General features: G+C 38.3%; 1 protein-coding gene across 1 annotated transcript in view; it reads left to right on the top strand.

Moving 5' to 3' along the window:
• Positions 1-11,182, top strand: part of LOC104872956 (mas-related G-protein coupled receptor member X1) — a 22,097-nt gene extending 10,915 nt beyond the window's left edge. Inside the window, exons 3-5 of the mRNA XM_033763911.1 lie at positions 6,951-7,102; positions 7,622-7,713; positions 9,307-11,182. Coding sequence (XP_033619802.1) covers positions 6,951-7,102; positions 7,622-7,713; positions 9,307-10,257 — 1,195 coding nt within the window. The 3' untranslated portion in view covers positions 10,258-11,182. The remainder of the gene's footprint in view (positions 1-6,950; positions 7,103-7,621; positions 7,714-9,306) is intronic.
• The last annotated feature ends 286 nt before the right edge of the window (positions 11,183-11,468 follow it).

The raw sequence follows: 11,468 nt of genomic DNA, 5'->3' as shown, positions 1-11,468 counted from the left end.
TTTTTACTCTGTACCTTTCCTAGACTATGGTGTAATGCACACAGTGATTGTAGATGCAGAGTTGCACCCTGAGGTAAAGTTGCTTTGATCAAATCTACATTGTATCACACCAAGAACAAAGCCTTCATCCATTTTGCACCAAACTATGTTCTTTTTTCCCCTTTGAGTTTAGTGGTACTTTTTAGGTATACGGTACAGTTACATTCATCACTGGGATCTTTTACCCTTACATTACAGATCTTGGTTCTCACTTTTCCCCATACCCCTGCCATCCCTTAACCCCCTCCACTTTCTCCTATTTACAAAAACTTTGTTTTCATTTTTTTCCTTTTCTCTTATGTTTTCTTTTCCCTTATTTCCCTTCCCACTTCTCCTTTAACCATTTTCTCCCTATTTCATTCTCTCGATTATGTACATAGCCTTTAAGGCAGTATATCCAACTATCTCTCAGAATTTTTCTTATGGGACCAGTAGATGGGTTCACAAGGAAGTATATGCACAAATATTGTTATATCAGGACTGGTTATAATATCAAAAAATTAGAAATAACTTAGTAATGGGTTAAATGAATTTTGGTAGAGTTATAAAATGAGCTACTATGAAAAATTTTTTTTTGTTTTCTTTTTCTTGTACTGGGGATCAAACTCATGCTTGCGAGTAAGGCATGGCACCACTTAATAAAGTCTCTGGCCTGAGTAGTACTCCATGTTATAGAAGAACCACATCTTCATTATCCTGTCATGAACTGATGGGCAGTTGGGCTCTTTCCAAGTTTTAGCTATTACAAACTGTGCTGCTATAAACATGGGTGTGCATATCACTGTGATACGATTCTTTACATTCTTTGGAAAGATACCCAGTGGAGGGATATTTGAGTCAAATGGAATCTCTAATTCTATTCTTTGAAATATCTCCATATTGATTTCCACAGTGGTTGCACAAGTCTGCACTCCCACCAACAATGGAGAAGCGTTTGTTTCTCCCCACAAAGCTGCCAACATTTGTTATTGGCTGATTTCTTGATAGCAGCCATTTGTTCTGTTGTAAGGTAAAATCTCAGTGTTGTTTTCATCTGCATCTCTCGAATGACCAGTGATGTGGAACATTTTTCATATATTTACTTGATGCTTTTACTTCTTTGTCTGAGAAATGTTCATTTCAGATGCTCCTTTTAGAATTGGGTCTTTATATTTGGGGGCCTGATTTTTTGAGCTCTTTATATATACTAGATAATAGTCTTTTTTGTGAGCGGCAGCTGGTAAATTTATTTTCACACATTGTAGGTTGTCTCTTAGCTCTGTTGGTGGTTTCTCTTGCACTGCAAAAACCTTTTAATACAATGAGATCCCAGTTGTTGAGTCTTTATGCTAGTTCCTGAGCTACTGAGGATTTGTTTATAAAGTCTTTTCCTATGACAACGTCTTCAAGATTTCTGCCTAATTTATCTTCCAGCAAGTTAATCCACGTAGATTTTAGGTTAGTATATGGTGAAAGATAAGGGTCTAATTTTAATCTTTGGCAGGTTGAGATCCAGTTTTTCCAACAGAATTTCTTAAAGAGGCTATCTTTCCTCCACTGAGAATGGTTGGCTCCTTTGTCAAAGATGAGGTAGCTGAGTACATCTGGAGTTGTTTCTGTGTCTTTCAATCTACTCCACTGATCCTTGAGTCTTTTGCTTTGCTAGTTTTTGTCATGGTGGCTTTGTAGTATAGTTTCAAGTTGGGATTATGATACCCTGTGTCATGTCTCTCTTGCCTAGAATTGCTTTTGCTATTCTAGGTTTCTTGTTGTTACAAATTAATTTTTGGGTCATATTCTCTAGGTCTGTGAAATATACTGTTTGAATTTCAATTGGGATTGCATTGAATCTGTATAGCAGTTTAGGTCGTATGGCCATTTTCACTATGTTAATTCTTCTTGCCCAGGAGCAGGGGATATTTTCCGTTTTCTTATATCTTCTTCTATTGGTATTTTCAGAGTGCTGTAGTTTTCAGTGTAGAGGTCTTTTGCTTCCTTTGTTAAATTGATTCCTAGATACTTCATTCACTAAGTCTTAATATGTTGACACTTGCGAGGATTCAAAGATAAAATACCTGGTAGACTCCAAATGAGTTTCTGTTTTCCTTCACATGTTAGCTGCGCCTTCTCTAGTAGAAATCTTTATGAACATCTTTTTACATTCCAAGCCCTACACTTTTTTATTGTCCCTTCTTAATGCCCTCTCACTAAAGAAAAAAAAAGAACAGAAAATAATAATGATAATAATAACAATAATAAGAAGAAAACAGCATTTTCAATAACAAGGGAAAAACTACTACATATTTTTGGAAAAGCAACAGAGAACTATATTGTACACACTCCAGCATTTCATTTCATAATATTAAGTAGATATTCTCACATTTCAATTACCCTTTCTTCAGTGGCACTCAAACCTCCCATTACTTACTATTTTCTCCTTTACATCGCTGCACAGTTGAGTTCAGAAGCAAACATTATCCTCACACTGTGCACCAAAATGCTTCTATGTGTTCATCAAAAGCATATTGAGTACCTGGGATTTAGCTCAGTCGTTCCTCTGCCTGCCTTGCAAGCACAAAGTCCCAAGTTAATTCCCAGTATATATATAAAAAAAGGATATCGAGCATTCACTCCAAAAGTACTTAGCAGTCGAACTAATTTTTTTTCTCATTGAGTCTATTGGTACTTTTTAGGTATACAGTGCAGTTACACTCATCATTGGGATCTTGTACCTTTACATGACAAGTCTTGGTTCTCACTTTTCCCCATACCCCTGCCCTACCTTTACCCCTTCCACCCTTCCCTATTTACAAAAACTTTGTTTCCATTTTTCATTTTCTCATATTTTTTTCTTTTCCCTTTCCCCTACCCTTCCCAATTGCCTTACACTTTTAGACCTTTTCTTCCTATTTCACATTGTCAATTATACCATTTGGATATTATTTACACTTTAAGTTTTTCACAGCAGAGAAACTCTTTCCTATTTATGTATGTGTCTTATTCCTTTCACTTAAGAGTATGGCCTCAGTATGCATCCATTTCCTTGAATGATCAAAAATTATGCTTTCTCTTTATTACTACATGTTTGTAGTACATGAAGTTTCCCTTCCCCATGTGGAATTGGTACATGAACACAACCCATGGTAGTTTCTTTTTTATCTCCTTTCCCTCCCTCTCCCTCCATCACTTTCTCCCTTTCCCCTTCCCCTGTGAGATTCATCTCCCTTTCCCTATTGCTCTAGGGACATAAGTAATTCTTCCTAACCGGCAGATCTTTCCACGAAGAGAATTATGATCAATGAAATCTATTCTCTAATCATATGTGTGTCCTAGAAGCTTTAATTTAGTTTTCATTTTTGATTTTCCATTCAACACAAGTAATAACTTTCTGTTAGGACTTTTGTTATCTATGGATCCATTTTTTTTATTGAGTTTATTGGTACATTTAGGGATACAGTACAGTTACATTCATTGTTGGGATCATGTACCTTTACACGGCAAGTCTTGATTCTCATTTTTTTCCCCTTACCTCTGCCCTCCCTTCACCCCCTCCTCCCCTCCCCATCTACAAACACTTTATTTTCATCTTTTCATTCTCTCACATTTTTTTCTTTTCCCTTTTTGTTCTTCCCCTACGTATCACACCTTCCCTACACCTTTAGCTCCTTTCCTCCTATTTCTAAATGTCAGTAATCTTATTAGAATCTTATGCATTGTTGCAGAATATTCACACCAGGGAAACTATTTGGTATTTACACATGTGGGACTTATTTATTTCACTTAGGAGTATATCTTCAATATGTTATGGATCCATTTTTTGATTGATGTTAACAGAGATCACAGAGTACTGAACTGGAACAAGATGCTGGAGATCTCAGAAGTGCTTCTGTCTTCAATTGACAACTCATTGATCTATTTGCAGCTCACCAAGCTCTTTATAACTAGCCCTGAGAAGGTCAAGTTTCTCCCATGTCCCTTGCCATCAATATTTCTTCTTCAGTGAGGATATGTTCATAACTTTTGTCTTGGTTGAATCCAACTTGGATCCACTTAATATCTGTTTGTGTGGCACTGTGTGTCCCTGGAAAACACCCATAAAAATGTTCAACTATTTCATCTTAAATTTGTGAGCATGAAGCTTCAGTGTTCTCTTTGTTCTGTTAATAATCATGTAGATTCAACACAATTACCCATGGCTCTACAAGATTAATAGAGCATTTCCTCTTTCCTGAAAGTGCCTTTGTATACTTTTATAACTTTCAGTGCTACTCTCTTGAGAAGTTCCAGTTCTTTGGACATATAAGATTCCCTCTAGTCTTGCTCCAAGCCAGTTTCTTGCCAAAATTGTCACAGATCCAGTATTACTGAAAATTCCAAGTTTAAAGTCTCACTCAGATGCCAAGGAAAATCTTATCTATGAACCTCTATAAAAATAAAAAAAAATTTTAAATTCTTCTAGCATGCAATGGCACAAGGTAAGCATTTCTTTTCAAAATTGAGAAATAGGACAATAGAAAAGAATTGGATCCAAGCAAACCAAATGCCAGTAGGGCAATAATAACTCCTGTAGGTGTTTTCAGCACTTTTGCAGGTTTTGATGAGATGTGATTCTGAAGGACTTGAGATGTTCTGCTTATGTGGCATTGCAGGTTGCACATTTTGTAGCCTCTATTTTGGCATGGCTTCATTCCATGCCTATGTCTTTCTTGGAAGGCTTTCTATGATCCTGGCATCTTTCTGGGGTCTGCAAAGCACTTTCAACTTCACTCTCACACCCTCAAAAGCTGTTTTCTTAGAGGCACACTGTATTCTCCAAACCTTTCTTAATTCTGGTTGGAAGCCATTAGGAACCTAGAACTTGTGCATTTGAAATGCCTTAAAATCAGCACCACGGGAATAATGCAAAATTTTGCTGCCAGCTTGAGCAGGAGGCAGGCCCTCTTGGATCATAGCTTTAGAGTCCTCTGAGTGATGGATGGCTGAGTATGGTGAAATGATTCATTCACAGGGAACAAGTGCCCTGGGCAGCCCTGAGGGGCAGCCGTGAGGGACTTGCTTCTCAAATGAAAGCTTTAGACTGTTGCACCTTGAACCTCTAAGAGGTGAATCTTGCTGATTCCTTGGATTGTTTCATTAATCTTTGCTACTTAATATTAATCGTTTTTAGAAAGCCCAACTCTCTGTATGCCCAACTTGTTGGTGCTTATTTCGGATGAATCTGGAAACATTTCACAGTGTTTTGAAATCCCAATTTTCACTGTAGAGTTGACTAAAAGCAACCAATAGTACCCGTGCCAAATACTAAACTTTGGGCCATCTTGAAATCTCTTGTGCCGTGTTACTCAACCACCTTAATCTCAGTTTCCTGCAAATTCTTGGGACACAGGGAAAATGAAAAATATTTTTCTTCCAGGGTGAAACTGCCTTTAGTCTAGCATTCCTATAAGCAATCTGGCCTTCTGAGCTCTTACCAGAATCTCTCATGAAGCTTGGCTTATAGCATCCAAAGCCTTCTATACTCATTATCTCAAATCCTTTCCAACACTCTCCTACAACTCAATTCCAAAATCTTTTGTACTACAGGTTCATGTGCTCACAGCAATAACATCATGTCTCATACCAAACTCTTGCTGGACAGTTTTCTGTTACTGGGACAAAAATATCTGACACCCACAATTAAAGGTGGAAAGGTTCATTTTATTTTGTGGTTTCAGTGCATGGTAGTCTAGCTCTAAGGTAGAAATGGCAGGTGGGAGATCATAGAAGAGAAAAGGTGTTGAACCCATGGCATCCAGGAAGCACAGCAAGAAGGAAAGAGTCACGGACAAGAACATTCCCTTCTAGATCACTCCCTGGTGACCCAGCTCCATCCATGATCCTACATTACAGTAAGTCAGCATAGCTCCCCTAAGATTCAGTCACCTTGCACACATGAGCCTTTGTGGAAACATTTTAAATCTAATGTATAACGGTTTCATAATTGACTTTAAAAACCTGATTCTCTAGCTCCTCTCAGAAAAATTTTTAATGCTCAAGTAAAAGTCCTTTATTGTTGTGACATTACAAATAAATATATCATATTTTCTTTCTTATTTAGTAATCTCTGTTATTGAATTTTTAAAAAAATTTCTGCCAATGGAAAGAATCTTGGCCAGGTAGAATTAGGTCAACAATATGTCAGAGTAGAAGTATTTTACTGTCTCTTATGCAGGGGATATTTTAATTTTATCAGGTTTTATGTATATACTTATAGTTTGGAGTTGAAGATATGAATTTGTGTATAAACCAAGACATTGTGTCACATATATGGATTCGAATAATCTCTATTCTGCCACAAAATGGATAAACGAGTCATTTGTAAGAAAGTGGATTTACATTGAGACCCTAATATTCGGTGAAGAAACTGACACACAAGCTTGAGTATCACACGATTTCTATTATACAAAAATAAATGTATATGTGTGATAGATAATAAGGAAAAAGGTATGTAATCAAGTGCAAACAATGTGTCTAAAAGTGTACTTTGATGTAGTACAATTGTCTTACATATTTTATATATTCTTCAGCCTGTTAGTCTGGCTTTCAATGTATATATTTCATGATTCACTTCATAAGGTCTTACAAGATAAATGAATCTGATGCTGGAAAGATAATAGAGGGCAAGTGGAATCGGGAATTAAAATGCATTACTCATGTTTACCAATTCTCTACAATGAATGTAATCTTTACGTACTGCAAACATATATTAATAAGAATCAAAATTAGTCAATAAACTTGGAGTTGAGTCTAGATTTAGGACCCCCATCTTCCTACCTTCCTTAATTTCTGTAATCTGTTTCCCCTCTGTGACAGGAGGACAGTGATTCCCCAATACGTCATGGTCCTAGAATCCTAGATCACGCAGCAGGTGCTCACCACTTCTCTGTTCCCAGGGGCACCAGTGGAGAGCTTCTGAGCATGAATCACACCACCCTGAGAGCCAACTCAACATTTCTTTCATCTTCTGTATCAAAGTACATGATCCTGGATTTACTGACAGTCATCTGTGCCCTGTCAGGCCTATTCTGCTTATGTGGCATTGCAGGTTGCACATTTTGTAGCCTCTATTTTGGCATGGCTTCATTCCATGCCTATGTCTTTCTTGGAAGGCTTTCTATGATCCTGGCATCTTTCTGGGGTCTGCAAAGCACTTTCAACTTCACTCTCACACCCTCAAAAGCTGTTTTCTTAGAGGCACACTGTATTCTCCAAACCTTTCTTAATTCTGGTTGGAAGCCATTAGGAACCTAGAACTTGTGCATTTGAAATGCCTTAAAATCAGCACCACGGGAATAATGCAAAATTTTGCTGCCAGCTTGAGCAGGAGGCAGGCCCTCTTGGATCATAGCTTTAGAGTCCTCTGAGTGATGGATGGCTGAGTATGGTGAAATGATTCATTCACAGGGAACAAGTGCCCTGGGCAGCCCTGAGGGGCAGCTGTGAGGGACTTGCTCCTCAAATGAAAGCTTTAGACTGTTGCACCTTGAACCTGTAAGAGGTGGGTTCTTGCTGATTCCTTGGATTGTTTCATTAATCTTTGCTACTTAATATTAATCGTTTTTAGAAAGCCCAACTCTCTGTATGCCCAACTTGTTGGTGCTTATTTCGGATGAATCTGGAAACATTTCACAGTGTTTTGAAATCCCAATTTTCACTGTAGAGTTGACTAAAAGCAACCAATAGTACCCGTGCCAAATACTAAACTTTGGGCCATCTTGAAATCTCTTGTGCCGTGTTACTCAACCACCTTAATCTCAGTTTCCTGCAAATTCTTGGGACACAGGGAAAATGAAAAATATTTTTCTTCCAGGGTGAAACTGCCTTTAGTCTAGCATTCCTATAAGCAATCTGGCCTTCTGAGCTCTTACCAGAATCTCTCATGAAGCTTGGCTTATAGCATCCAAAGCCTTCTATACTCATTATCTCAAATCCTTTCCAACACTCTCCTACAACTCAATTCCAAAATCTTTTGTACTACAGGTTCATGTGCTCACAGCAATAACATCATGTCTCATACCAAACTCTTGCTGGACAGTTTTCTGTTACTGGGACAAAAATATCTGACACCCACAATTAAAGGTGGAAAGGTTCATTTTATTTTGTGGTTTCAGTGCATGGTAGTCTAGCTCTAAGGTAGAAATGGCAGGTGGGAGATCATAGAAGAGAAAAGGTGTTGAACCCATGGCATCCAGGAAGCACAGCAAGAAGGAAAGAGTCACGGACAAGAACATTCCCTTCTAGATCACTCCCTGGTGACCCAGCTCCATCCATGATCCTACATTACAGTAAGTCAGCATAGCTCCCCTAAGATTCAGTCACCTTGCACACATGAGCCTTTGTGGAAACATTTTAAATCTAATGTATAACGGTTTCATAATTGACTTTAAAAACCTGATTCTCTAGCTCCTCTCAGAAAAATTTTTAATGCTCAAGTAAAAGTCCTTTATTGTTGTGACATTACAAATAAATATATCATATTTTCTTTCTTATTTAGTAATCTCTGTTATTGAATTTTTAAAAAAATTTCTGCCAATGGAAAGAATCTTGGCCAGGTAGAATTAGGTCAACAATATGTCAGAGTAGAAGTATTTTACTGTCTCTTATGCAGGGGATATTTTAATTTTATCAGGTTTTATGTATATACTTATAGTTTGGAGTTGAAGATATGAATTTGTGTATAAACCAAGACATTGTGTCACATATATGGATTCGAATAATCTCTATTCTGCCACAAAATGGATAAACGAGTCATTTGTAAGAAAGTGGATTTACATTGAGACCCTAATATTCGGTGAAGAAACTGACACACAAGCTTGAGTATCACACGATTTCTATTATACAAAAATAAATGTATATGTGTGATAGATAATAAGGAAAAAGGTATGTAATCAAGTGCAAACAATGTGTCTAAAAGTGTACTTTGATGTAGTACAATTGTCTTACATATTTTATATATTCTTCAGCCTGTTAGTCTGGCTTTCAATGTATATATTTCATGATTCACTTCATAAGGTCTTACAAGATAAATGAATCTGATGCTGGAAAGATAATAGAGGGCAAGTGGAATCGGGAATTAAAATGCATTACTCATGTTTACCAATTCTCTACAATGAATGTAATCTTTACGTACTGCAAACATATATTAATAAGAATCAAAATTAGTCAATAAACTTGGAGTTGAGTCTAGATTTAGGACCCCCATCTTCCTACCTTCCTTAATTTCTGTTCTCTGTTTCCCCTCTGTGACAGGAGGACAGTGATTCCCCAATACGTCATGGTCCTAGAATCCTAGATCACGCAGCAGGTGCTCACCACTTCTCTGTTCCCAGGGGCACCAGTGGAGAGCTTCTGAGCATGAAACACCACCCTTTGCTCTGGCTCCTGGGCTTCCGTGTGAGCAGGAACCCCATCTCAGTCTACATCCTCAACCTGGCTGCATCAGACTTACTTTACCTCTGCTGCCTTCTTGTATTCTACCTATGGAAACTCATTGACTACTTTGTCTTTAATTACTACAATTACATACACGCTGTGGGGATGTGGTTCTACAGCATGGGCCTGTTCATGCTCAGTGCCATTAGCGTCGAGCGTTGCCTTGCAGTCCTGTTCCCCATCTGGTACCGCTGCCGCCGCCCAAGACACATGTCAGCTGTCATGTGTGCCCTGCTCTGGGCTCTGTCCCTACTGCTCACCATGCTGCTACACTTCTCATGTAGCTCTTTCTTTTCAAAGGATGAGCTATGTTTAATAATGCATTCTGTCATAGCCCCATGTCTGATATTTGTATTTGTTATCCTCTGTGGGTCTAGTCTGACTTTGCTGGTCAGGATGCTCTGCAGCTCCAGGAGGTTGCAACTGACCAGGCTGTATGTGACCCTCGGGCTCACAGTGCTGGTCTTCCTCCTCTGTGGCCTGCCTGTGGGCATCATGCATGTTTTGGAAGCCATAGATGCTCCTGGAATTCCGTTTTCCACCTTTATTTTGCTTGAGAGTGCTGCTTTTTTGCTGTCTAGTATTAACAGTAGTGCCAACCCCATCATTTATTTCTTTGTTGGCTCTTTTAGGCAGAAACACCAACAGTGGCAGCAGAGGCGGTCCCTGAAGTTGGTTCTCCAGAAGGCCCTGGAAGATGTAGCTGAGGGAGAGAAAAGTGGAGAAAGTCCTCCTCAGGAAAGTGTGGAGCTGTCAGGATCTCCTTAAAGGAGCAATTCTCTATCTACCATCAGTCACTCAGAGAAGCAGTTCCTGTAGAAGATCATATTTATAATTGTGAAAGGTCAAACCCTAGTATAGATATAGAGACACAAATAGAGACATCTGCCCATTTATCTATGTATTGTATCTCGCAGCTTTCACATGTAAGAGCAGTTGAATAGTTGCAACAGAGGCCATTTTACTGCAAAGATTAACATATTTACTAACTTGCTCTCTCTCTCTCTCTCTCTCTCTCTCTCTCTCTCAATGTCTCTCCCTCTGGGCCTACTTGGATGCCCACACAAGTCATATATGAATGTTTTTACTAACATAACAATAAGTTCTGGATACATTATCTGGTAAGGATGTTGTCTCTTTCTCTCAGGATGGAGCTTCAAATATGCAGGAAGCTAGCACCAATAATCATAAGCCAGGACTGAGCAAAATCAACTACAACCCCTTCCAGTCTCTCACTGCTTGAAAATTTGATATTATGAGGATTATTTAGGTGAACTTGGCTGCTTTCATCAAAGAGCTAAATACACCAGGTCCAGTAGTCAAAAACTTCAGAGGCTGACAAATGGTAAGTAGAGCGATTGTAGGACCAGCAGTTGCTTCATTTTGGTTCATGCCAGTGAGGCAGCCAACAGAGAAACAGCAACACACACGAGCATCCCAGTATTGTTGCACCAACTATAGCAAACAAAAACTGTGTTGCTGCTGTTTCGAATCCAGTCATGAAATCTTGATCCTCAACCTAACTAGAAACTTAACACAAAAGAAATCTGGAGAATGTAGTTAGTGTCAGTCACTTGACATTTCAAATAATCCTAGCCTATTCTTTGTCAACCTGGTGAATATTTATTCATCTTCTTTAGACCGTAATTCCAAATAAAGACAATGGCAAGGCTCTCTGTTTCATTATGACTGTTCAAAGTATTCTACAAGGCATATCATTACAACAAGTAATTCATCTTGTCCATACTCATAATAATATGTATCATTTTAGGAATTGCCTGCTCAGGGTTGTTACTCATTTTTATGGAATTTTCTTTCTACATTCTTCATTAAATTCTTTATGTATTCTAAATTTTAAAATGCTTTACTTTTTACTTTTACTTTTACTTACACACTTTCACCAGCAAGTTCACATTGGTTGCCATTGCTTGTGGTCTGGATTCATCATTTTCAATTAAAGGCTCCAGAATAGCAATTAC

The sequence above is a fragment of the Fukomys damarensis genome, unplaced genomic scaffold (assembly GCF_012274545.1).
Source record: "Fukomys damarensis isolate Sample0158 unplaced genomic scaffold, DMR_v1.0_HiC HiC_scaffold_16, whole genome shotgun sequence".
Classification (NCBI taxonomy): Eukaryota; Metazoa; Chordata; class Mammalia; order Rodentia; family Bathyergidae; genus Fukomys; species Fukomys damarensis.
The sequence above is the reverse complement of the archived record's forward strand: the minus strand, read 5'-3'. Positions and strand labels throughout refer to the sequence as shown.